General features: G+C 36.8%; 3 protein-coding genes across 3 annotated transcripts; 2 read left to right on the top strand and 1 right to left on the bottom strand.

The window, feature by feature from the left end:
* Nucleotides 1-1,033: 1,033 nt before the first annotated feature.
* Nucleotides 1,034-4,488, top strand: LOC126702495 (protein CHAPERONE-LIKE PROTEIN OF POR1, chloroplastic). Its single transcript, XM_050401199.1, has 5 exons — nt 1,034-1,300; nt 1,379-1,464; nt 2,530-2,912; nt 4,053-4,129; nt 4,230-4,488. The coding sequence occupies exons 1-5, from the start codon at nt 1,230-1,232 to the stop codon at nt 4,378-4,380; spliced, it is 768 nt and encodes a 255-aa protein (XP_050257156.1). The 5' UTR covers nt 1,034-1,229; the 3' UTR covers nt 4,381-4,488.
* A 1,821-nt stretch (nt 4,489-6,309) lies between these two features.
* On the bottom strand, nt 6,310-7,970 carry LOC126703338 (tetraspanin-11). Its single transcript, XM_050402306.1, has 2 exons — nt 7,323-7,970; nt 6,310-6,854 (listed from the first exon to the last, which is right to left on the bottom strand). The coding sequence occupies exons 1-2, from the start codon at nt 7,830-7,832 to the stop codon at nt 6,534-6,536; spliced, it is 831 nt and encodes a 276-aa protein (XP_050258263.1). The 5' UTR covers nt 7,833-7,970; the 3' UTR covers nt 6,310-6,533.
* An 11,902-nt stretch (nt 7,971-19,872) lies between these two features.
* On the top strand, nt 19,873-24,004 carry LOC126701926 (enolase 1, chloroplastic). Its single transcript, XM_050400378.1, has 7 exons — nt 19,873-20,411; nt 21,241-21,548; nt 21,875-22,029; nt 22,106-22,423; nt 22,717-22,863; nt 22,953-23,003; nt 23,575-24,004. The coding sequence occupies exons 1-7, from the start codon at nt 20,017-20,019 to the stop codon at nt 23,638-23,640; spliced, it is 1,440 nt and encodes a 479-aa protein (XP_050256335.1). The 5' UTR covers nt 19,873-20,016; the 3' UTR covers nt 23,641-24,004.
* The last annotated feature ends 463 nt before the right edge of the window (nt 24,005-24,467 follow it).

Genomic DNA, 24,467 nt, shown 5'->3' on the forward strand with positions numbered 1-24,467 from the left:
TTCTGTTTCTTACAAGTCAAGGAAATACGATAGAAATGAGTCAAATGACCATCATTGTTGATTGTATTGAATTTGAACTATTTAAAGCACCTCTGGTCTGACACATAATCAGCCAAGTGAGTAATTGTAGTATGTTCTTTTTCAAACAAGAAGCTCAAAATGCCCGTGCATTAACTATTTAATAAGCTTACCACCCTAACTAATGTTCAGACTTCAAAGAGGTCAGCTAATCTTCTATCTTCACCAACTCCCTTTATTCGCCATTGACTTGATTCTTGAACAAAACCATGGTTCAAACTTTCAACATTTGGTATAAACACAAATGATTCATAAAAATAAAATAAATAAATTAAGAAAACAAATAAGAATTCTACAAAGTAATAATTAAAGCAACCAATAACCTATTCCATTCATATTTATAGACATTTTTTAATATTAAATTTGACATATCTTCTTTAAATTATCACTTATCTTTATTTAAAAAAAAGGAAAAAATAAAATAAAGAATGTTAAATAAGTGGGGTTTTTTTTTTTTTTTTGGGATGAAAAAGATTTATCTCACTAAAATGAAGAATGAGCTTATTTGAGACGGATTGAGATAGGGGTGCAATAGCATTTATTATGACTTAGATTGAAAGGTAATAATCTTTTTAATTTGATAAATTACAACCCTTGATAAAAAAAAAAAAAAAATTAATTTTTTTAAATTTATTTATCATTTTGGACTTGAATTTGATCTTGTTTTTAGTTGTACTAGATTCATCTGGATGACATATAACATCATCCCAATGAGTCCAGTGCAATTGGACACTGGACCTTTTTCATTCCCTATCATCTTACTTTCTCAACATTTTCCTCTCACAAATGTCATCTTAATTCGTTTCAAACAAATAGTTTCAGAATTCAGAACTACCATTTTTTTTAAGGTTCCCTACATTTATTTAAAAAAAAAAAAAAAAAAACTTATATATATATATATATATATAATTTTGATTTTTATCTTTGTAATTTTTATTTTTAATTTCGTGTGACTGTGTGGCTTAAAACCACAGGTCCCCCAAAATATGAGTTCTTGAGCTCTCCACTCTCCAGCTACCCGAAGGCGGCATTGGAGTCTCAACTCACAACTCACATAACATCACATCACAGCGATAAGAATTAAGAAAGCTTGAATGGCGTCCAATTAGAATTAGGGTTTTGTCTGTTAACACTTCAACAATTAACACATCATGGCTTCCCTCTTCCTCTCTAATCCTACTACTACTACTCCTCTCTCTACTCCATTCCTTCCTCCTAAACCGTAAGTCTCTCTCTCTCTCCAATCAAATCCCCAAATCTTTGCTCTAGTATCTTATTTTCATTTTGTGGGATTTCGCAGTTTCTTCCGCGGCAATACGAAGAACCCAAGAGCGCGTTTCGCCAATTTTGCAAGCCCTAGATGTGCTGTGGATACACCATTCGGAGGTATCTATACATTTCAATTTTAGAAAATCAAATCATTTTTGTCTTTCCATGAAAAGTTTTAATTTTTTTTTTTTTTTAAGGAGTAGACTTTGAAGCAGTAAACACTGTTTGTTTTACTGGGATATAATTTTGGTTTCCCGGGAAAATTGAAACTATGAATTATCTTGTAAATATGTATGTGTGGTATGAATGTTTATGTTAGCCACTTTGATGATTGTAATTGTAGAGTAGGAAAATGGCTCAAGTAGGGCTTTTCCTGCAATGGTTTTTTTTTGCTTGTGATTATGAAATCAATTGTTTGTATCTTCCGGATGATTGTTCACAAATGATGAGTTTTGGGTTATTATTCTTTGAATTTGTTGTTGATTCACTTTCGTCTCACATAAAGTGGACCCTATGTTTGGGAATTAAATGTTGGATTTGGGTTGAGTAAAATTAGTTTCACTTCCACTATTTAGGATCTGAAGTAATGATACTTCATAAGGCTTTAAGAATTGGACTGCAATGGGAAGCTAAGGGGAGATATTCAGGGCATATGTTATAACTCTTTTCTTTGATGACCCCTATGGTGTCGATTAAAAGTTAGTAGAGCATCTTAAATATATTCACATTTTTCAAAAACTTTACTGGCCTTCTCTGGTCCGTTATGTTGTATTGCAATAATGGGGAATGGTCTGGGTAGTCGATGTGTGATTTATTTTGTTGACTGAAACCTACCATATAACAAAAGTGCAGCATAATCTATCTACCTTGAGGGTTCTTAGCAATTAAGTGTATATATATCCTCTTATTTTTCAACTTCATTTGCATTACTCCCGTACGTAATTTTCTTTCATTTCTTGGTGGAATAGAAGAGTTCAAAGTATTTGTGTAGATTGAAAATTATAATTGTTGAGGCATGTTATCTGTGTGTGAATCATTGATCATTTTGCTCTAAAATTTGCGGCCCTTAGCTTGTAACATGTTGCAGTTTCACATGTGTTTCTGCAATCTCTCTATACTGCCCAACTGTTGATTACATCAAAAGATGTATCCTAATTTTATTTTATTTACATTTTTCTTTAGGTAATGTCCAAAAATTTCCTCGAACGAGAGTGTGGGATCCTTATAGACGCCTTGGTATTAGCCGTGATGCCTCTGAGGAAGAAATTTGGGGCTCGCGCAATTTTCTTTTGGAGCAATATTCTGGCCATGAGAGAAGTGCGGAATCAATAGAAGCTGCATTTGAGAAAATACTGATGGACAGTTTCCAACAGAGGAAGAAAACCAAGATTAATTTGAAAACCAAGTTGAAGAAGAAAGTAGAAGAATCTCCACCTTGGATTAAGAACTTGCTCGATTTGGTGGAACTTCCTCCAACTGATGTCATTTTTAGAAGATTGTTCCTGTTTGCATTTATGGGTGGCTGGAGTATCATGAATTCTGCTGAGGGTGGACCTGCTTTCCAGGTTTGTTCTATATTTTCTGTCTTGATTTTCAATTTTTATTTCAAATGGAACCTTATAGGAACAATGCATCATTTTTTGGGTCAAAGTGATATCTTCCCTTCCAATTATGTCCAGTTCTATGAATTGGAGGGCAGTTTTAACTTGCTTGTTCTCTTTAATCAAGTATTTTATCCAAATAAGCTGCCTTAATAAAATGTGGAGCAATTGATAACTGCTAGTTTGATGTCATGCAATCAAATGGTGTTCAAATTGTTGAAAACTGGAAAAAAAACCAATGGCATTGCATGGGGTTAATGGATGCTGAACTAGCCTCATTAGAATGACATTATCCTGGTGTAAGGGAAGATCAGCTAACCATTCTTTTCTTTTCTTTTATAAAAAAAAAAAAGTCATTTTAATCCATTGTGTAGGGTTTTGGGCAGTCACCTTGGTGGACCATTTACTGATCCTCAGGCATATCCAAGCTTGTCTTGTAGGAATTAGTATGTTTGTAAAAACTATTTGGGAACAAAATAATTAGGTGATGAGACAGCCCTTTATTTTGAAATTAGGGTGAACTACAATATAGAATAGGTGGGCTACAGGATTTAGATTTTAGGGATCTTTGATTAAAAAGAAAAGGAAGGCTTTTAAGATTTATCATGGTTTGTAATCTATTTAAAGCAACAAGAAGTTAAACCAGAAGGTGCTGGAAACAGTAATATAAATGGACTTTCTTTGAATATAATGCACCTCCATGTCATGAGCCAACATGGTTCAAATTTAAAAGATATATGGCGAGTTCCTTCTATAGCATGGCTTTGTTTTCACACAGACCTTAAGGCTCTCAGATAAACCTTGCTGCAATCATCAAATGCCTGCCCTCTCTTCTAGACTTGGATATTCTAAGATATTTTGTCTGTGATTGTTGATTGTTTCTTCTACTCCTTTTCTTGGACAATGATAAGAATTGAATTCCAAATCCTTCCCATCTTTCACCATTGCACTAGGATAGTCATGGTCTTTCTTTCCCTTCACTTACAGCAATTATATTTTTGAACATGTGCTACACGGATTGTAGCTTTCTTTCCCTGCACCCTCCCCCCACCCTAAACTCAACATTAACAAAGTAAAAATAAAATAAAATTTCTTTCCATGCAGGTCGCAGTTTCTTTGGCAGCTTGCATTTATTTCCTCAACGAGAAAACAAAGAGCTTGGCCAGGGCCTTCATTATTGGGTATGTTACATGCAAATAGTAACAAAAAATTATCAAATTTCAACCCATTTTCTTTTTCATTTGCTTTTAGATACTGACATGTTTGTTTGCTCCATCACAGACTTGGTGCTCTTGTGATTGGCTGGGTATCTGGTTCTCTCCTGGTCCCCAATATTCCTGCGCTTCTATTGCACCCAACATGGACTCTTGAGCTTTTAACATCACTAGTCGTATACTTATTTTTGTTTCTTGCTTGTACTTTTCTCAAGTAACATTCTGATTACACTATCATCGCTATTCATTTTTACGTGTTATCAGAAAATTGTGGATGAGAACATTCCTTACAACCTTCCTATATTGATTGAATTTTGAGTAGCCAACCCTTTTTTATCTTCTGTATGTGAGTGCGATGATGTGCTTATTTATTTTTCAATCTTTTTATGTTTCAAGTGCACAATTACAAGAAGGCAGAGTTGCCAAGTGAACGATTTGGGGGGAGAATCATTTTCTTGAAACAGCTTACAAATGTCTACTGCCCTGACATTTGAATCCATGGTAAACAAAAGGGCACTTTATGGCCCATTTGGATGGAGGGGGAAGGAAAGAGAGTGGAAGATAGTAGAGTAAAGTTGGCTGAAAATAAGCTCAGTTTTGATCTACTCTACTTTCCCTCCCTCATCCTCAATCCAAACAGACAATTAGGCTCACATAACTGATGCAAGTTGAGTTGGTAACATGCTCATTTTAGGTTGTCTTTTGGAGTTGATTTAGTTAGGATGCATTTGGCCCCTGATAAATAAAGCTCAAACCTTTTGGGGTAAAAAAGAGAGGAAAAGGTATAAAACGGTTCCGTATAAAACATTTTTTCAACGTGACCAAAATTTGGTCATTCTTTTAATTTTTTTTTTTACCCTTGTCTATAAGTGGTACTTAAACTCCTAATAAGGCATAATATTAGAGCATGCAAGGATGGGGTGTAAATAAAAATTTATATCATATAATAAGAGACTGTCATATTAGATTTTTACTTAAAACTCAATACATCATGTTACACATAATAATATCTCAATAAATTCACAATTTAGTTGGATTTTCAAATGGATATTAGAATTGATTGAGTGTAATTGTGCTTATTTTATAATATGTAATATAATGATGTGGCATGTTGGGATTGAAGTAAAACTTGGGCTTTACTTGTAGAATTTAATCTCATTTTAGTATAAGAATCTATTTTACATACTCACTTTTTAAAATGCTTTATACCAAATTATTTATTTTACATTATATATTGTTAGAACGTCAATTTTTCTTAATTTTTTTTAATTGTTTCTTTTTCTATATATACAATAATCATCGTTCACTTTTTTCCTTTATCCTCGGGATACTAAATAGTGTCAGTGTTGGTTTACATGGTTACTGTAACAAATTTGTAAATTTAAACAATTGTATACTAATTGATGTGAGTTATTTTTAGGTAAAACTGTATAAATTTTTTGCATTTTTCTATTATTCACCACTCATTGGAGTGTTCTATGTCACTTTTACATTCCCTCTAAAAGTGCAAAAAACAAGTATTGCTGTTGTATATTAACGTTCTCTCTCTGACTCTTTTTTTTCCCCTAAAGAAGAACAAAAAAAAGCCTTTTTATGTCCAATGGTTGTACTTCAAAATCAAAGTACCCCTCTCTTATCTGAATGAATGTGAGCGGGATTCAAGCTCTCTAGTATAACTGTATAAGCATTGAACTATACTAATAAGATCTTACCAAAGAAGCTATGAACATGCCTGGTTTTTAGTGAACGGAAAAAATCTAAAATCTAACAAACCTTTAGTTTTATAAACGTGCATCCTTCGCTCCTTTTTTTTTTTCTTCTTCTTTAATGACATCCTTCCTTCCCTTTTGTATGTATTTAAAAAAAAAAAAAAAAAACCATTTGCTTGCAAAAGTCAATATTTAAATTTTAAATAAAACGATAAGTAACCTTTTTAGTTTTTCATCACAAAAGAACAATAGGATAAGGAGAATAACTTATACCGATCAAAACATTATTGTGTTTTTTTATTATAAAAATCAACATCTCATCGTTTGGGAAATCCATTTCTAAAATCATTCTCAAATGTCCTCTTTTAAGTCACAAATTAAAAACGGGCTCTTGCAGATCAAACTACTAGAACATGAATTAACAAAAAAAAAACCAGCTACAATAAAATCTACCTTGTATTAAACAAACAACATGAAGAAATTCACCAAGAACTGTAAAAAATAAACATACCATAGTTTGAGAGTTTTGAGTACTAAAAAAAAATAATACATAAAAATAATAAACATCGATACTAATATCACCTAAGCCACAACAAAGAAACAACATCTATTACATTCTAAACAGTAAACACTAACACATGAGAGAGCATGTTATCTATAGCTCAAGGGTATCCTGAGCCACTATGTCTAGCGTACTTAAACTCCGGGCGGTTGTTCTTGGTGGCACAACAGCCAACGCAGTAGACAAGGATGATGAAGATAGTGATAAAGGTGTTGATTATGGCGAAACGCCTCCACTCCTTCCTTATGTTGGCTAGCACTCCTCCCTTGCATGACTTGCAGTCGTAGCATAGCTTATCCTGCTTGTTGCTCCATGTTGTGCAGTCACTGTCCGGCTCGGCCGGCCCGGATTTTGGGACTTGCCAGTATGTTGCATTCTTGTATATGAACTCACAGTACGATGGGGGCTTGCAACAACCAGACTAAAATTGAAAAAAAAAAATTATATGAGTACAATTCCATCAATAACCGTAAAAAGATAAAAAGAACCCAAAATAAAGTGCTAGATCTAAGATCCTCTCACTTATTACACACACTAACAAAACTGTAAAAGCTTTACTAGAAACAATTATTAGTTAAAGAGTCAATTTAAACATGGAAATAGGGAAAAAAGGACACCAAAGGAAAACCGACTATAACAACATTGAAATTTTCAAAATTCTAGCAACTAATTCTTCACACGGTTGATTTGATTAAGTTGGTTTAAGTTATTGTGGAATTTCAATTCTCTGTATAACAATTAACATCTAATTTGACACCAGTAAAACAATAAGAAATTAAAGTAACATCTTTTATAGCATATAATACCATATTATGCAAAAGGGTCATTGACAACCTAAGAAACTGAATCTGGGTCTGTCAAATAAGGTAACAAAACCATGAATACCAACCTGTATAGGAGACAAATTGAGTTTGTAAAAATCAGCAACGTTCATCAGCTTATCGCCTTTACCAAGACTCCCACAAACCCCGGACTCATCCAAACAACTCTTGATCTTCTCCCAGTTCTGGCCTTTGTTCACATACCGCTGCAGCCAGTGAGAGAAGTCTGCCACACGGTACTCCTTGTACCCTCGTCCCGACACGGCCTGGCCTAATCCTTTATTGGTCACCAACAGCGCGAACACGGTGAAGGCGATGAGGCCAACGATCAACAGGAAGACGAAGAACAAGTAGGTGTAAAGGACTGAATTGATCCTGCAAGCAGCCCCTACAATGCCGAGAATAGAGACCACGAAGAAGAAGACCCCGACGATCAAGAGAGGGGTCTGGAGAACCCTCTGGCAGTCAGTGGTGTTGGCGTGAAAGTGGAAATACGCCGAGGAGGAGATGGCGGCCAGGCCCACCACCAGGGTGCAGCAGTTGAGGATTATCACAACCGTGTTGCTGATTCGAAACATGGTATCAGAGCAGGAAATCAACTATTGTGCGCGTTTGTTTGATGAATTAAATGAGGAACCAAAATGGAGCCTTGGATTTGGTTTTTATAGAGAGAGATGGAAATGGAAATGGAAATGGACAGCGAAGAAAGGCGTTTTGAGGATGTGTGTAACTGTTGATATCTTATAATGAAGCGAGGGATTGGGACGTGGGAAACGGTTTAATTCTCGTGGGGGATTTGAATGATGTGGAAATGCCCTTGGTTTGAGTGGTTTATTACGGGGGGATGCCATTGGGTTACGCGGAATTTGAGCGTTGGGGTTGAATAGATAGTTTTTTAAAAATTTATTCTCTCTATCACGTCTCCTATCTCTTAGACCCTCACGTTCTATTAACTCCTTAAAATTAGGCTACAAATTTTTAGCACTCATCCGGACATCTCCAAAATGCTCTCCGTGTCTAACCACTAAGCAGTAACCACCTCAAAAAGTTTTAAGTGTTTAACTGGTTTCTATTGCTTTATCCTTTCCCTAAGAAATCACTAATTTCTATATCATCCATACTTACTCACTCTTCTCCTCCTCCTCCTCCTAAATGAAATTGAAAATAAAAAAACACACTCCTCTTACATTCTCTTCATTTTTATCCTTTTTACTCTTTATTATTGAAATTGAAGAAAAAAAAAATAGATTGTTGAAGTTTGCTGGGAATTTTAGATAACTGCTACTATTTTAGATTGTTGAAGTTTTCTTATCCTCATTCGTCTTGCAAAAAATATACTCTTGGTTGTAGTCTACGGCTTCACTTACTTAAATCACTCATTTTAGCAGAGGGAGCTTTGAAGTTTGAAGGCATCCAATTAAATGAAATTGTAGCTCAATACAAATCTGAAAAGGAAAAACTCTTTACTATCTTACATTCTTCTTTCAATAAGTTCCAGTGTTGTGTAATGATAAATATGAGAATGATTATTCACCCAGCAAATTAAAGAAATTGAGGTAAGGTTATAAAAAAGAAAAAAAAGAAGACAATTAGATTAAGGCTTCATTCGTTTCGATATAAAATATTTTTACCTATAAACACATAACACTCATCAAACCCCTAAGTATTTTTGTGATTCGAAAATATAATAATCCTCAATTATAATATATGCAAATCATTAACCTCTACCCAAAAAAATAGAAGAGCCTGTGCTCAGAGGCTAGTATGGTATAATAATTGTAATTTTATTGCCAACAATAAGAAGAAAGCTGCTCACAACTAAGAAAACAACTATAGGCGTGTTTACAGTTTTTTTTTAGTTAAATTATAACTTGCACCTCCTAACTTTACTTAAAATTTAAAATTTTAATATTTAATTTTAATTTTATTGCCAATAAAAAGAAAGCTTAGTTATTAAGGCTCACAACTAATGAAAACAATTAGTCTCATTGTAGGGCGTGTTTATAGTTTTTTTTTTTTTTTTTGGGTTAAATTATAACTTGCACCTTCTGACTTTAATTAAAAAATTTTATTTTATATTTATGGTATAATAATTGTAATTTTATTGCCAGTAACTCTTTCTTATGTTTCTCTGACTAGTGAATAGTTTCTCTGTGAACTTTTCCTAGGCTGTAGAATATTGTGTCCCTACGTGTAGGTGCTTTTGTTCCTTAGGATAACAAGTTTATCCTTAAGGCTAGTGGGTTTTTCTTTCGGGGGTTAGGGAAACAGTGAAATCATGGAGGATCTTACAAACCATTGTAAAGGTCTATCGATTTCGGACACAGAAGGGCCAACTTTCGACCTTGAGGAGGAATTGGCTACGCCAGAATATATCATTGCCGGTAAATTCTATACAAGAAGGGCTCTGAATATGGAAGCTATAGCTTCGACTTTTATGCCATTGTGGAGATCTAGGAATGGCTTTAAAGTCAAAAACATGGGAAACCACATAGTCCTCTTCACGTTTGATAATAAGCATGAAGAGGACTCCATTCTTTCAAATGAACCTTGGAGCTTTGACAAGCACCTCTTGGTGTTGCAACGTTATGACAAGGATGAGCCAATTGAGGACTTGAAATTTAATAGTACAACGTTTTGGGTCCAAGTACATGACATCCCAGTGCGTTTCATGAATCCAAAGGTGGCGGAAGGGATTTGTAGTACTGTGGGCACGATTGTCCGGAAGTCTGAGACGGAGATGCATGGAGGGAGTTTCATGAGGGTAAGAGTCAATGTGGATGTGACTCGTCCACTAAGTCGAGGAAGAATGGTATCAGTCGGCCAAGGTAGAGAAAAGTGGGTCTCTTTCAAGTATGAGCGCCTACCTAATATTTGCTATTGGTGCGGCTGTCTTAATCACGATGATAGGGATTGTGAGGTGTGGCTTGATAGTGAAGGCTCCCTAAAAGCTGAAGAACAGAAATTTGGCCCTTGGCTTCGTGCTCCACCTGTAAGACGAGTACAAAAAAACGTTATCACAGTGCCTGGAATTTTTCACAACAAGAAAGGGAGCTCGTCTACTCCAAGAGCTCCGGTGCAGTCAAGGCAAGTCCCGGCAAAGTCCACGGTGTCCTCGGCAGCTCCCACAACTCCAGCTGACGTGGACCAATGCAGTGTGGATCAATCAATGGGCCATTTAAGTGGATCGATTACAACTGATGCACTTAAGTCTCCCACGGTTTTTGAGCAGGAAAGTATTCAGGCTGGTCTGTTGGAGAATGAATTAGAGAAAGTGGCAGGTGAAGTAAAGAGGGTTGATGAGCCATCTGTAGGGGAACGGTCAGCTAGCTTATCAGAAATTAATTCACATTTATTCCCTTCTAATAATGACCCGGTTCAAGTGATGAAATTAAGGGAATCGGTGCAAAAGGAAACTTTCCTTTCTGAGCTTGCTGAAATGAATGTGGGGCTATCTAAATTAAAGGCCGGTCCAAATACAGCTACTGACTCATTGATTGCAGTAACTCCAATCAAGGTGCACGTGAATTGTGAGGAAGTAAAGGAGGCGGCTAGGGTTTCTCAAGTCTTAGAGGGTGTCAATCATGCATTCCCACGTGCAGAAAGTAATGAAGCACAGAATAGTTCATCTCCACGACAACAAAGGTCATGGAAAAGGTTGAACAAAGCAGGCGGACCCAGCAAGCAGACCGGAAAATCCAGCACCACTGAGTCTGTGCTATCAACCAAAAGAGAGTGTGAGGATCTATCCAATCCCAATGGTTTACCAAGTAAAAAACGCGCGGTTTCTATTGAGATTATTTCTTCAGAGTTGGCGGAGGCTGATGCTCAGCCCCGCCCTACACAATGAGTCTCTTAGTTTGGAACTGTCGTGGGCTTGGGAACCCACGTACAGTGAGAGAGCTTGGAGATTACATCCGGGCAAAAGATCCTGCTGTTGTGTTTTTAGCCGAGACATGGACAGACGATGCAAGGCTAGATGAAGTATTACGAAATTTTAGTTTCAGAAATAAATGGTCAGTTCCTAGTGGCCATAGAGGTGGTGGTTTGGTGTTGCTGTGGAAGGAAGATCTTCGAGTCTCAGTGGAAGATTCATCAAAGTATTGTATTGATGCACTTATTGAGAAAAACACACCTCAAGAATGGCGGTTCACAGGTTTCTATGGCGAACCAGTGACACATAGAAGGCATGAGGCATGGACAAAGCTTCGAACCCTTAATGATAAGCCACACATTTCGTGGCTGTGTGCAGGGGACTTCAATGAAATCACAAGACAGGAAGAAAAGAGAGGAGGTGTACGACGGGATAACAGTCAAATGCAAGCTTTCCGGGATATTATAGATGAGTGCAGTTTTATGGACTTGGGTTTTATTGGCCCAAATTTCACTTGGGCAAAGCATTACAATGATGGACATTCGATTTGGGAAAGACTAGACCGTGGATTAGCAACAAATCCGTGGTTCTTGCGGTTTCCAGGCACTAAAGTGCACCATCTACCTTGTCTTTCCTCAGATCATTGCCCATTGTTTATCAACCCTTCAGGCATTGAAATTCCATCTTTTAAAAAACCCTTCAGGTTTGAGGAGATGTGGCTAGCAGATAGTAGGTGTGGGGAGGTGGTTGAAGCAGCATGGAGGTCATGTGTATCCTTAGATCCTAATAAGGAAATCCTTGAAAAAATAGAAAAATGTGGCAAAGACCTTACATGGTGGAATTACAATGTATTTGGAAATGTGAGGAGGGAGCTAAAAAAGAAGAGAGATATGCTAGTTGAAGAGGAAGCAGTTGCTTTGAGAACTGGAAGCAATGTACGGATCAAACAATTGCAAAAAGAAATAAATGAGTTACTGGACCGAGAAACAAGGATGTGGAATCAACGCTCTCGAATTCTTTGGCTAAAAAATGGAGATGGAAATACAAAATTTTTCCATAGTCGAGCCTCTCACCGGTTTAGGAAAAATGTGATATTGGGGCTGAATGATAGTCATGGAGTTTGGAAGGAAGGACCAAGTGAAGTAGCAGCTATCCTCATTCACTACTACAGTGAATTGTTCACTACCTCAAATCCGCCCACTCAACATGAAGCTCTAAGCCACATTCCTCAAGTGATCACCGAGGATATGAACAGTGAATTGACTAGTAGTTTTGAGGAGTGGGAAGTACACCAAGCATTGAAACAAATGGCACCTATGAAGGCACCAGGACCAGATGGAATGCCCCCCATGTTTTTTCAGCATTTTTGGCCCATGATTGAAGGTGATGTTACTCACTCGGTGCTATCCTGGTTAAATTCAGGTACTATCCCACACCCACTGAATCACACTTTCATTACTTTAATCCCAAAAAAGAAAAACCCAAACGTAGTGTCAGATTATCGTCCCATTAGTTTATGCAATGTGCTTTACAAAATTTTTGCCAAAGTCCTTGCCAATAGACTAAAAAAATTCCTCAATTCAGTTATAAATGAAAACCAATCTGCTTTTACAAAAGGCCGCCTCATATCAGATAATATCCTTATTGCCTTCGAAACTTTACATTGCATGAAAAATTATAATTCAAGTGCACCGGGTTTTATGGCTTTGAAGCTTGACATGAGTAAAGCCTATGATAGGGTTGAATGGGTGTTTTTAGAAAATGTGATGAGAAAAATGGGATTTTCAGAAAGGTGGATTGGGCTTATTATGGTGTGTGTGCGATCAGTCACCTATTCTATACTTGTGAACGGAGAACCAAAGGGTATGATTCACCCCTCAAGAGGGCTTAGACAAGGAGATCCTCTCTCTCCTTTTCTCTTTCTCCTTTGCACCGAGGGCCTTCACGGCCTTATAAATAGAGCAGCAATAAACGGTGACATCCACGGATTCAGCTTGTGCAAAAGAGGACCCAAACTAACACATTTATTTTTTGCAGATGATAGCCTTCTGTTTTGTAGGGCCAACTCTGAAGAATGCAGTAAAGTATTGGAGTTGCTATCAGCATATGAAGAGGTCTCTGGCCAAAAATTGAATAGGGAGAAGACAGCCTTATTCTTCAGCAAAGCAGTTACAGAAGCAAACCGCCAAATTATCAAAGGCATTCTGGGAGTCCGTGAAATCCATCACTATGAAAAATACTTAGGGCTGCCGTCTTTGACTGGAAGGGGAAAAAAGGCAAGCTTTAATTACATCAAAGAGAGAGTTTGGAGGAAGTTGCAAGGATGGGAAGGTAAACTCCTTTCCCAAGCTGGAAGGGAGGTGCTCATTAAGGCAGTCATTCAAGCAATACCTACATATGCAATGGGTTGCTTCAAGCTACCTTTGGGGTTGTGCAATGAACTTGAGGTGATGGTTAGGAAGTTTTGGTGGGGACAACGAGGGGAGAAGAGAAAGGTTCATTGGCTAAAATGGGATGAATTGAAAAAAGTTAAAAAGGAAGGGGGTATGGGCTTTCGTGATCTAGCCTTACACAATGACTCCCTCTTGGCCAAACAAGCGTGGAGGTTGTTGGAGGATAAAACTTCCCTATTTTACAAGGTTTTCAAACCTCGTTTCTTCCCTAATTGCACAATTATGGAGGCGCCACAATCTAGCCGAGGTTCTTATGCTTGGAAAAGCTTACTTCAAGGAAGAGATGTGATTAAAAGGGGTGCAAGTTGGAGAATAGGCGATGGGCAGAAGGTTAAGGTGTGGCAACATGTTTGGTTACCATCCATACCACTGGTTACAATTTCATCACCCGTTCTTGAAGGTTGGGAGGAAGCCACAGTGGACAAACTCATCAAAGAAGATTCAAGGACTTGGGATGAGGATCTTATCGATGGCCTTTTTGTTCCTGGGGAAGCTGCCATCATAAAATCAATCCCGCTCTCAAGATTCCCCACTGAAGACAAATTGTTTTGGCCATGGACTCAAACAGGGAAGTACAGCTGCAAATCGGGTTACAGATTTTTAAAGAGTGAAGATGAAGTTTCAGGGGAGACGGGTGCACTGGTAGAGGACAGAACTTTCTGGCGCAACATTTGGGACTTGCGTGTTCCTAATAAGATAAAAAATTTCCTGTGAAGAGCATGTCGTGAGGCAGTCCCAACAAAAGCAAACTTGAAGCGACGCCATATTCTGGAAAACGGAAGGTGCGAACGTTGTATGATGGAGGATGAAACCACATTACACGTTCTGTGGTCTTGCAGCAAAAACAAATCTGCCTGGACGTCATCAGAGTGGAATGGCTGCCAGAACATAAACCCGGTAAACTTTAAGGAGCTATTATCGTGGATTTTTAAAAATCATGGTAACCCGGAGCTCTTTGCAATGGTGACGTGGAGTTTATGGAACCAGAGGAATCAGGTTCGGCTCCGTAAGCCTTGCTGCCCATCGGACTTGATTGAAGCACAGGCGAAGGAAAAATTGGAGGAGTTCATGGCTACACTCCCAGACAAACCAGCAACCTTACCTCGACAGAGAATGCACTGGAAACCACCTGGTGCGGGAAGCTTCAAAATAAATTTCGACGGCGCAATCTTCAAGCAGGAAAACAAGAGTGGGATTGGGGTGGTTATTCGTGATCATACAGGGGCTGTTATGGCCTCTCTCGCTCAAACCGTTGCACCTGCCATGCAGCCCATCGAGATTGAGGCAGTAGCTGCGGCTCGGGCGCTGGAGTTTGGGGAAGAAATTGGCATAACAGAGGCTATACTTGAAGGTGACTCAGAGCTGGTTATGAACTCACTTAAAGGAGGAGGACACTCAATAGCTTCAGTGGAGCCGTTACTGCATGATGCCATGGTTTTCTCTAGCCGTTATGAAAAATTGCTATACTCTCATTGTAGAAGAGATGGTAATAGATTAGCACATAGTCTAGCAAGACATTCTATTAATGTCTCAAGCTATGTAGTTTGGATGGAGGGAGTCCCCGATACACTAGACACAATTGTTCAACAAGATGTAGCCAATTTGGCAAGCTATTTTTAATAAAGTATCAATCTGGTTTCTCAAAAAAAAAAAAAAAATATTGCCAGTAAGAAGAAAGCTTAGTTATTAAGGCTCACAACTAAAGAAAACAACTAATCTCATCGTAGGGCGTGTTTACAGTTTTTTTTTTTCTTTGGGGGGGGGGGGGATGAATTAATGTATCAAGTAGCACTGAAATAAAGAAAAATAAAATGGACATTGTCATCAAATTAAAAAAAAAAAAAATTACAATTAGAAGCTAATTTGCATTAGATTTAGATTATTATTATGACTCCACTTTAATATATTATATATAGTATGATAAAATAAGGTTATACCATTGAGCTGCAAAACTCTTAGCTATTGTATGGATATACTTATTGTTGTTAAGAGTATATCCATACAATAGCTAAAAGAATATCCAACACTTAGAATATCCATACACTTATTTGGATCTGTCAAGCTCTTAAATATATTGTTATGTGTGAAATACTTAAAAGGCAAGGAAGAATAGCATCGTCATCAAAACGTTATTGCATAAATTGCCAATAGGCAGGGACCGAGGCAAGCTCTTTCACGTGGGGCAATGGGCCCCCACCCAAATTATTATTATTATTTTTTAAATATTAGTATATACTTAAGTACTAATTTCAACAATTTTATTTTATAAAATTACATTTTGCCCTCCTTTAATAATATCATTAATTTTTTTTAAGAGTAATGCTATTATCACAAGTTTTTCTACAACATTTTTATAAACTGTTGAGATAGAAAATTCATATTGGTTCACATTTGGTCCATTGCTTACACTACTTTTTACTTAGCAATAACCACTCACTACTTTAGCAATTTGTAAAAAAGTTTATAGTTCTAGCATTCTTTCTTGTAAAGACCATAAAAAAGTCTATCGATCTAAAATCTAAAACAAAATATACAAGCCCAAAAAATGAGCACAACAATAAAAATTACCAATAGGTAAATCTAAAACAAAATAAGCTCAATCAACTAATTTTACCAAAAACAAAAAAAACCCAACCCTTTAAAAAATTCTAAATAAAATTATTTTGTTCTTACCCAACAATAACATCAAAGTTACACACACCAAAAAAAAAAAAAAGCCCCTCAAGTGGCTATCTAGTAGTAGAGCAAGAAGTCAGAGCCACCGTACATAGCTAATAATAGGCCCGCCCTCTCTAACTCCAAGTCCTGACTTCGTCTCTGCCAATAGGCTTATAATATCTCCCTTCTTAAAATTAGCAAATGAAAAATACTGTTACGCAAATTGAGTTTATGGAAACTGATATGATATAATTATATGTAATTAGTTCATGTAGCAATTACATAAGTTTTTAACTGAAAAATATAGTAGAATCTACTTTACTTGTTATTAGGATTGTCCAACCCATACCCGAATTCAATAAAACCACTTGACCCGTGTCATCTGAGATGACATCTGCCTGATCTAAGATTCTAAATAGGGAGCCAATAAACAAGTGCAATTTTCAACCAAGTACCATTGAAAATTTGATGGATCGCCGATTGACCATCTGTATTCCACTAGTTGATAATGAGTTTGGCTTTTTAGGACTCAATCCAGTTGGATCGAGTGGCAGCTTAGGTGGAACTTGACCAGACCCGACCCGTGAACACCTACCTACTATTATAAAATTTCTTAGCAATGTATCTTCAACAACAAAGGTTAAGCTTCTACCAACATGGGTTGGCTCAAGTGGTAAGCAGCTTGTGTCGCTTAAGCAAGGTCTCGGGTTCGAGACCTTGTGTATGCAGAATGCCCTGTTGGGAGACTCACCCACCACAGCCAGGTGTGCGACCCGGGTCGACCAACGGATTAGTCGGGGCGAAGCCCCGGATACCGTGGCAGGCAACCAAAAAAAAAAAAAAAAAAAAAAAAAAAAAAAAAAGGTTAAGCTTCTAAAATTTTTGGGAGGTACCAATAGACAATAGTCAATAGTTTACGCGAATATTGGAATTGGACATAGTGAATCTTGGTCCAACTTGGCTTTTGAGGGAAATTTGGGCCCAACCTGCGTAAATAAAATATGGACAAAATATTTTCGGACCAAGCATGGTGTATACAATGGATTTTTTTCTTTCTTTTTAAAATCCAAATATATATATATATATATATTTTAAATTATTAGATTGTTATGACAAATGAGAGATGAGAAATTTAAACCTTAGTTCTCCTTATAAATGAGACTATGATTACCATTGACTTACCTACTTTTTAACGATAATTCAAATGTTACAATAAGGCGGCACTTGGGGGGGGGGGGGGGTGTGGCGGGCGGAGGTTTGCCCGTTAAGCTAATTTTACAAATATATTAGTTATTGAAACATATTAGTTATGTGCTCACTTTTGGAACTTGAGTCTTTAAGATTTGAGTTCCAAAGGGGGAACCATAGACTTGAATTTCATGGAAAAAAATCATGAAATAATATGTATATTTTTAAAAAGTTTCTAGTGGAACTCGAGTATGTGATCACTTTGGTCATATAACTAATATGTTTGCAAAATTAGCTTAATAGGGAAGGAGAATTCAAACTTGTTTTTCCTCAAGAAGAAGATTAGATAATACAATTGAATTACAAAACTCTTGACTCTTATAATAGATTTTTAGACTAGACAAATCCTTCCTTTTTAATAGCTTGGGTGAAATAGAGTGACATAGGTTTCTTTGAAGGGTTTTGTTTTTTTGGAGATGGTAGACAGTGAGGGAGGGGAGACGAGGTTTGAACTATCAAATAGGCCATAACTTGGATGCTATTACCACTAGGCTATTACTTAAACTCCTATTTGAAGTTTTTTTTTTTTTTTTTAATACTATTTTTTATGTAATTGAAAAGTGAAAACATATTATAGAATCGTATGTTGCAAAAATTCAAATGTACGAATTGAGAGATCCTATGAGTTAAGGTTGAGCCCAAATAAGTAAATGTCCAAACTTAAATTTAATTTGCGACTTGGTCTTTAAGAGTCCAACATATAGTCCACCCCAATCAAAAAAAAAAAAAAAAAAAAAAAATCGATAGTGCTAAATATGAGATAGAAGATATGATTATTTGATAGTTCATTTGTTAAATGTGTGAAAAAAAATGAAAGCTAGCTTTTATTTATTTTTGTTTAAGAAGAAGTTAGTTTTGTTATTTATTTTTTTTTTAAAAGGCAGACAGCAAAAAAGAAAAAAATTTCCCAAACTATCAAAATGCACGATTGAGCCCCCAAAGTTATAATTTTGTTTGAATGTCCTCCATATGGTTTGTTTTGGGAATTTTATTTCCAAATAACATTAAATATTAAAAAATTTAGTTAGTTGACACGTTTCAAAACAATGTTGAAAACTAGCATCTCGAGTGTTTAAAACTCGAGTTCCAAGATAAAAATCGAGTTTTAAAGTCTCGATTTGTGGAAATCGAGTTTTTGAGACTCGAGTTCTTCTTCCTCGCGTTCTTCAGAGTGTTAGATCGTTCTTCGTTCTTCTTCTTCGTTCTTCGATGGCAGATCTGAAGACCAGATCGTTCCTCTTCAAATCGTCTCTTCGTTCTTCCTCTTCAGATTAAAGTCAAATCGTCTCTTCGTTCTTCAGATCAAATTGTGCTTCCTCTTTAGATCGTGCCTCTTCAAATCATTCTTCCTCTGTTTTTCTTCAGATCTCCAAATACAAAATCGAGTCAGTTTTTCTTTTTGGAACTCGAGTCTCTAAGACTCGAGATCTATAGATTGAAATCGAGTCTATAAAACTCGAGATGCTAATTTCCAACATTCTTTCTAGCGCATCATAACTTCCGATATACTCCCTCCTCACTGTGTTATTCTGCACATTCCCTCTTTGTTTTGGTATTAACTCTCACAAAATTTAATATTAAAAACCAATTTACCCCTCTTTACAAAATATATGATTGAAGGGTAAATTAGTATATCACTGCTAAATAACAACAAAACAAAATGAAAATGAGTTAAGTATGACTTATTTTTAAAATTGGGGCTGGGCGGGGAGGATTGATTTTGCGTTTCAATTGTTTAGGGGTGAAATGAGGTGTAATCGGGATGATTTTTTGGATGGAAAAATGTAATTATTCTCCAAAACAAAATAAAAAGCATGCATGCATGAATATGAATGGAGTACAAACTACAAAGTAGAAACCTAATAAAAGCTTGGAGTTTGGACACTTCTCCAGCTTTGGACCTAAGTTTGATTGAGCCATGAGTCACAACTCAAAATTCACAAGCATGAAGCATCCATATACCCGGCTGTGTCTTTTACTATTTTATGCACTATGAACCACAAACATTAAAAAAAACAAATGGACCCCACAAACCATAACAAACAAAATTGAACACATGTGGGGACTTGTCACACACCTAACTCTTATTCACCCCCAACCCTGTCTGCTTAATTCTCAACGTCTTTCCGATCCAACCTCTACCTACCTCCAAATTTCAACAACTCATAAAAAAAAACTCCATTTTTCAAACCAATAATACTAGGATTATAACTAAACACACAACTTTGTTACAATTTGTTTATGTGAGGAGTTGTGAACAGTAAAATTGTAGACTTATTTGGACTTATCACTTTAACTTCGCCATTTTCAACTAGTTACATCTAGTTACACAAGTAAGTTGCGGTAAAAATGGTGTGTTTAATTGAGATGGTAGCATTTTTGTTTTAAAAAACACAAACTGTCTGAGACTCTCAACTCTGCTTTCATCGCCCACTCGGCGGACTTTCCCACACTCCTTTTGCTCTTTCCTTCTCTATTAATTCAAACCCACCTTTCACTTTTCGCCAAAAAAACTCAAAAAGAACAAAAATGGCCTTAGCTTCCCAAGCCTCCACGAATCTCCTCCAAAACTCTTTCCTTCCTTCAAAACCCAGAAATAGTTCCACTCCCATCTCTCTCTCCAAACCCCGCAAGCCCTTCACTGTTCAATGCTCCGTCGCAACTACGTCGTCGAGAGACCACGCGGTGAAGTATGTGAAGGCGAGGCAGATCGTAGACAGCCGTGGCAATCCAACGGTGGAGGTGGATCTTGTTACTGATCAGCTTTACCGATCGGCAGTCCCCAGTGGAGCCTCCACGGGGATTTACGAAGCTTTGGAGCTTCGTGATGGTGACAAGTCCGTTTATGGTGGCAAAGGTGTTCTCAATGCTGTTAACAACATTAACCAAATCCTCGCTCCAAAGCTCCTCGGCATCGATGTCCGGTACTTATTTCAACTTATAGTATGGTTTTGCCTATTGGGTGTGTTTGTTTTTGTTGAAAAAGTGTGCGGGAAAGTTTAAAAAGATTGTCTTTTGTTTTTTTGGGTCATGCGTGTAAAATAGTTTACATGTGAATAGAAACAAAACAAGTGTAAATATTGTGGAAGTGGTAAGATTGTTTTCTATGATCATATTAATTACGAATCATTTAGAAGAAAGAAATTTGATTTACCAATATTTGAAATTCCTGTTTCATTGTGCGCAAGTGTTACTTTGATCGACTTCTAGGAGATTCTGGTGTAAGTTGCATTTCCATAATGTGTTTTATGCAGTGTTCTTATCAGAATTGTGTCAAATATTGAGTTACCTTTGGTTGTATTCAAGGGAAGTTTATATTATGATCCTTAGATTTATTAAGAGTCAATGGAATGTTCTTTTAATACGAGTCTTAAGTTATGCTTCTGTTGGGTATGGAAATGTTGTAAGAAGTTTTGCTTGTTAAGAAAGCTTGAAATGATTTTAAAAATTAAAATGAGAGAGGAAAAAAAAAGTTGTACAGAAAACGATGTAAAAAATCACTGGCAAGTTTTTGTTATACAAGTCAAAATAGTATGTGGTTCTGAATGTGTTCACCTCAACTGGACTGTCAGACAATCTGTTGATTTCTGTTGAAAGTTGAAGCCTGAGCTTTGTCAATGTTATCTTTCTTACTCATTGCTTCTTGTAGACCTTGATGTTGTTATACTTATATGTATATTGTAAATGTATACATGATTTATTTTTTTATTTGTGGGTTATGTAGCTCTGAAATTTTTACTTATGTTTTGCAAGGGACCAAGCTGATGTGGATGCTATAATGCTGGAAATTGATGGAACACCCAACAAGTCAAAATTAGGCGCTAATGCAATATTGGGAGTATCCCTAAGTGTGTGCAGAGCAGGTGCAGGAGCAAAGGGGGTGCCCTTATATAAGCATATCCAGGAAATATCAGGAACAAAGGAGCTTGTAATGCCAGTTCCAGCTTTTAATGTGATAAATGGAGGCAGCCATGCTGGAAATAGTCTGGCCATGCAAGAATTTATGATATTACCAGTAGGCGCGACCTCATTTGCTGAGGCCTTTCGCATGGGTAGTGAAGGTATGCGAATCAATTCCTTTCTTGCCAATTTGTCTTTTCTGGGGTGGTATATTCTTCATTGATTCTGTTTTGGAAACCATGCACATGCCTTACTCTTTTGGTTGGCACTTGGATTGTTGGATTTTAATTTATACGGATGCAAATTTGAGTTCAATCCTGCTATTGATTTTCCACACTTATGATCTAGACACGAATTCTTGGGTCATGGCTAATTGAAGACTTGCTTTGTCATGACCATATAGTTGTTCGTAGGCGGTTGTATAATTACAGCATATACCCATTATCACTGATGAGAAAGCTAACGCAGATTTTCTTTTTGAGATCAGTTTATCACACACTGAAGGGAATAATTAAGGCCAAATATGGACAAGATGCTTGCAATGTCGGAGATGAAGGTGGATTTGCTCCCAATGTGCAGGATAACAGGGAGGGACTGGTATTGCTCATTGATGCCATTGAAAAAGCTGGTTACACTGGCAAGGTAGGCGACATTGATTGCCATTATATATATTTTTCGCAGTGGACATTTTTGCTCAATGCGTGGACAAACAATGCAGATTAAAATTGGAATGGATGTAGCTGCCTCAGAGTTTCTCACTAAAGATGGGAAATATGACCTAGACTTCAAGAAACAACCAAATAATGGGGCTCATGTGCACTCAGCTCAAAGCCTCTGCGACCTCTACAAGGAGTTTGTTAAAGAATTTCCGATTGTGTCCATTGAAGATCCCTTTGACCAAGATGATTGGAGCTCATGGGCTTCATTACAATCTTCAGTTGACATTCAACTCGTTGGAGATGACTTGTTGGTCACAAATCCAACAAGAATAGCTGAAGCCATTCAGAAAAAGGCTTGCAATGGTTTACTTCTAAAGGCAAACATCTGTCCTCTTTCTCCATTTTTAATTGGTTGACACTTGTATGATGGAGTTAGGATTTTAATATTTGTTTCCTTTTATTTTTTAATTTCTTTTTTGGTAAATTCCTTTATGTTCTCTTTTTTTTTTTTGATAGTCAATTCCTCTATGTTCTCAGTGAGCTGTCACTGTTGTCTTCATTGTTCTCCAGTTTCACTTTTTATGAAATTTTCATGGATTCATCAGGGCAAGGACAAAGTTCATGTTGATGCTGCATGTAGCTTATGTTTGTTTTATCTATCCAATTGCAGGTTAACCAGATTGGTACGGTGACTGAATCCATTCGAGCAGCACTTGACTCTAAAGCCGCCGGTTGGGGTGTCATGGTCAGCCACCGGAGTGGTGAAACTGAGGATAACTTTATTGCAGACCTCTCTGTTGGCTTGGCTAGTGGACAGGTTTTCCTTGCTGGATTCTTGAACTTTGCCATTTCTCTTGTATTTATGTTATTGATAGAAAGTTGAACATTGTATGCTCTCTCATGTAGATCAAAACTGGAGCTCCTTGCCGAAGTGAGCGTTTGGCCAAGTATAATCAGGTAAACTGGAACCTTTCATTAGGTTTTTCTGAATTTTTTGCTCTCTCTCTCTCTCTCTCTCTTTCTGTGTGTACTAAGGCATACTTTTTTCAGATATGAATTTTAAAAGGTTTCTATAAAAAATAATAATAATAATAAATAAATAAAAAAGAGCTCATATGGGGAGAGTTGTGTATTATCATTGCAGTATCAGAAATGAGTTTGGACTTTTGGATGCCTATCAGCCTATGACAGTTTGTAGGCTATTCAATGAAGTGGGTTACAATACATAGACCCATATTTCATAGCTTGGACTTATTGCATGTTTAAATCACCCCACTTTCTTCAAAAGTATTTGACTGGCTAAGATTGAGGTATTAGACATTACAATTTGTGAGCATGACTTTTTGATGGTCAACTTTTCTAGTTCTACTAGACTCCAAACTGAAACCCGCATATCATTTTAACTGATTCCCTGAAAATGATGGCTGGCTTTCTGTCTTCTGATTAAATATCATGATTGTTACTCTTCATGATAGGCTAATCTCATGTTAATTTCCCCCTATTTTTGGGTGTTTCAATTTGCTTGCAGCTTCTCCGCATTGAAGAGGAACTTGGAAATGTGTGTTACGCTGGTGAAGCTTTCAGATCACCCTAGGTGGAAGAAGTTCCATTTCTCAAAATTTTTATCTGGGAAGAGCAATCTCTCAACCTTTTCTTATGGAATGAGGTACTGGATCAAAGTTTACATCCTGGGACAACTCATCTAAGCTGCAAGTCAAAGCGAATGTAGAAAAATCTTGAAAATTTTTGCTTGAGTTGATCATCTTAAATCTCATCAGAAAGAATTAGTTAGTCTTTTGAAGTGAAACCATTTTGTCTTTGAGTGAATAACAAAGTTCCGCTTTGAAGCACCTATTGGAGTGCATATGGAACTGGTCTTGTGTATCACCTAATTTCGCACCTGAACTGGTATATTTTTTAAAATTTCCTTTGCCGGATGAAGTTTGCTTTATGCGTCATTCTCTTTTTGTGATTTTTTGTTGGTTTTTTGGGGGTGGGGGTAGAGAATATAAAGAACAACAAACCGTTACAAACTGGCAATCTTCAAAGCAGTTGCAAATAATGAACAAGCAACTAAACAACAGCTGCAGACCCCTCCTAATGGAAAAAGAACGGTCAAACTTAAAGGAAAACAACAAGTCTTTAAACAGTGACCTAACCTCCACGAACTTGACGTATTGAAGCTACCCTTTCCTCATGTTTTCTACATCCTGGTGCTCATCATGTTTTGTTCAATACTAATACCCATTCCTTTATAATCATTCTGTAGGACTAAATCTTTTATTTCTTTCCATTGATATTTGATTGGGAATCTATATAAGATATACACATGCATTAAATGTAAAATAAGCATATGCATAAACTTGAGCCCGAATGTATGTAATAGCATCAAGTATCAACCAATCCTGGAAAAATAGCGTT

The sequence above is a fragment of the Quercus robur genome, chromosome 10 (genome assembly GCF_932294415.1).
Source record: "Quercus robur chromosome 10, dhQueRobu3.1, whole genome shotgun sequence".
Classification (NCBI taxonomy): Eukaryota; Viridiplantae; Streptophyta; class Magnoliopsida; order Fagales; family Fagaceae; genus Quercus; species Quercus robur.

What these genes read in the sequence shown, in the direction of transcription:
- LOC126702495 (XM_050401199.1), top strand. Translation starts at nt 1,230, where the DNA reads ATGGCTTCCCTCTTCCTCTCTAATCCTACTACTACTACTCCTCTCTCT. An exon ending in TGTGGATACACCATTCGGAG is followed by an intron (nt 1,465 to 2,529) that starts GTATCTATACAT and finishes ATTTTTCTTTAG; the next exon opens with GTAATGTCCAAAAATTTCCT. An exon ending in GCCAGGGCCTTCATTATTGG is followed by an intron (nt 4,130 to 4,229) that starts GTATGTTACATG and finishes GCTCCATCACAG; the next exon opens with ACTTGGTGCTCTTGTGATTG.
- LOC126703338 (XM_050402306.1), bottom strand. Translation starts at nt 7,832, where the DNA reads ATGTTTCGAATCAGCAACACGGTTGTGATAATCCTCAACTGCTGCACC. An exon ending in TCAATTTGTCTCCTATACAG is followed by an intron (nt 6,855 to 7,322) that starts GTTGGTATTCAT and finishes TTTCAATTTTAG; the next exon opens with TCTGGTTGTTGCAAGCCCCC.
- LOC126701926 (XM_050400378.1), top strand. Translation starts at nt 20,017, where the DNA reads ATGGCCTTAGCTTCCCAAGCCTCCACGAATCTCCTCCAAAACTCTTTC. An exon ending in CTTTCGCATGGGTAGTGAAG is followed by an intron (nt 21,549 to 21,874) that starts GTATGCGAATCA and finishes TTTTGAGATCAG; the next exon opens with TTTATCACACACTGAAGGGA. An exon ending in TTGGCTTGGCTAGTGGACAG is followed by an intron (nt 22,864 to 22,952) that starts GTTTTCCTTGCT and finishes TCTCTCATGTAG; the next exon opens with ATCAAAACTGGAGCTCCTTG.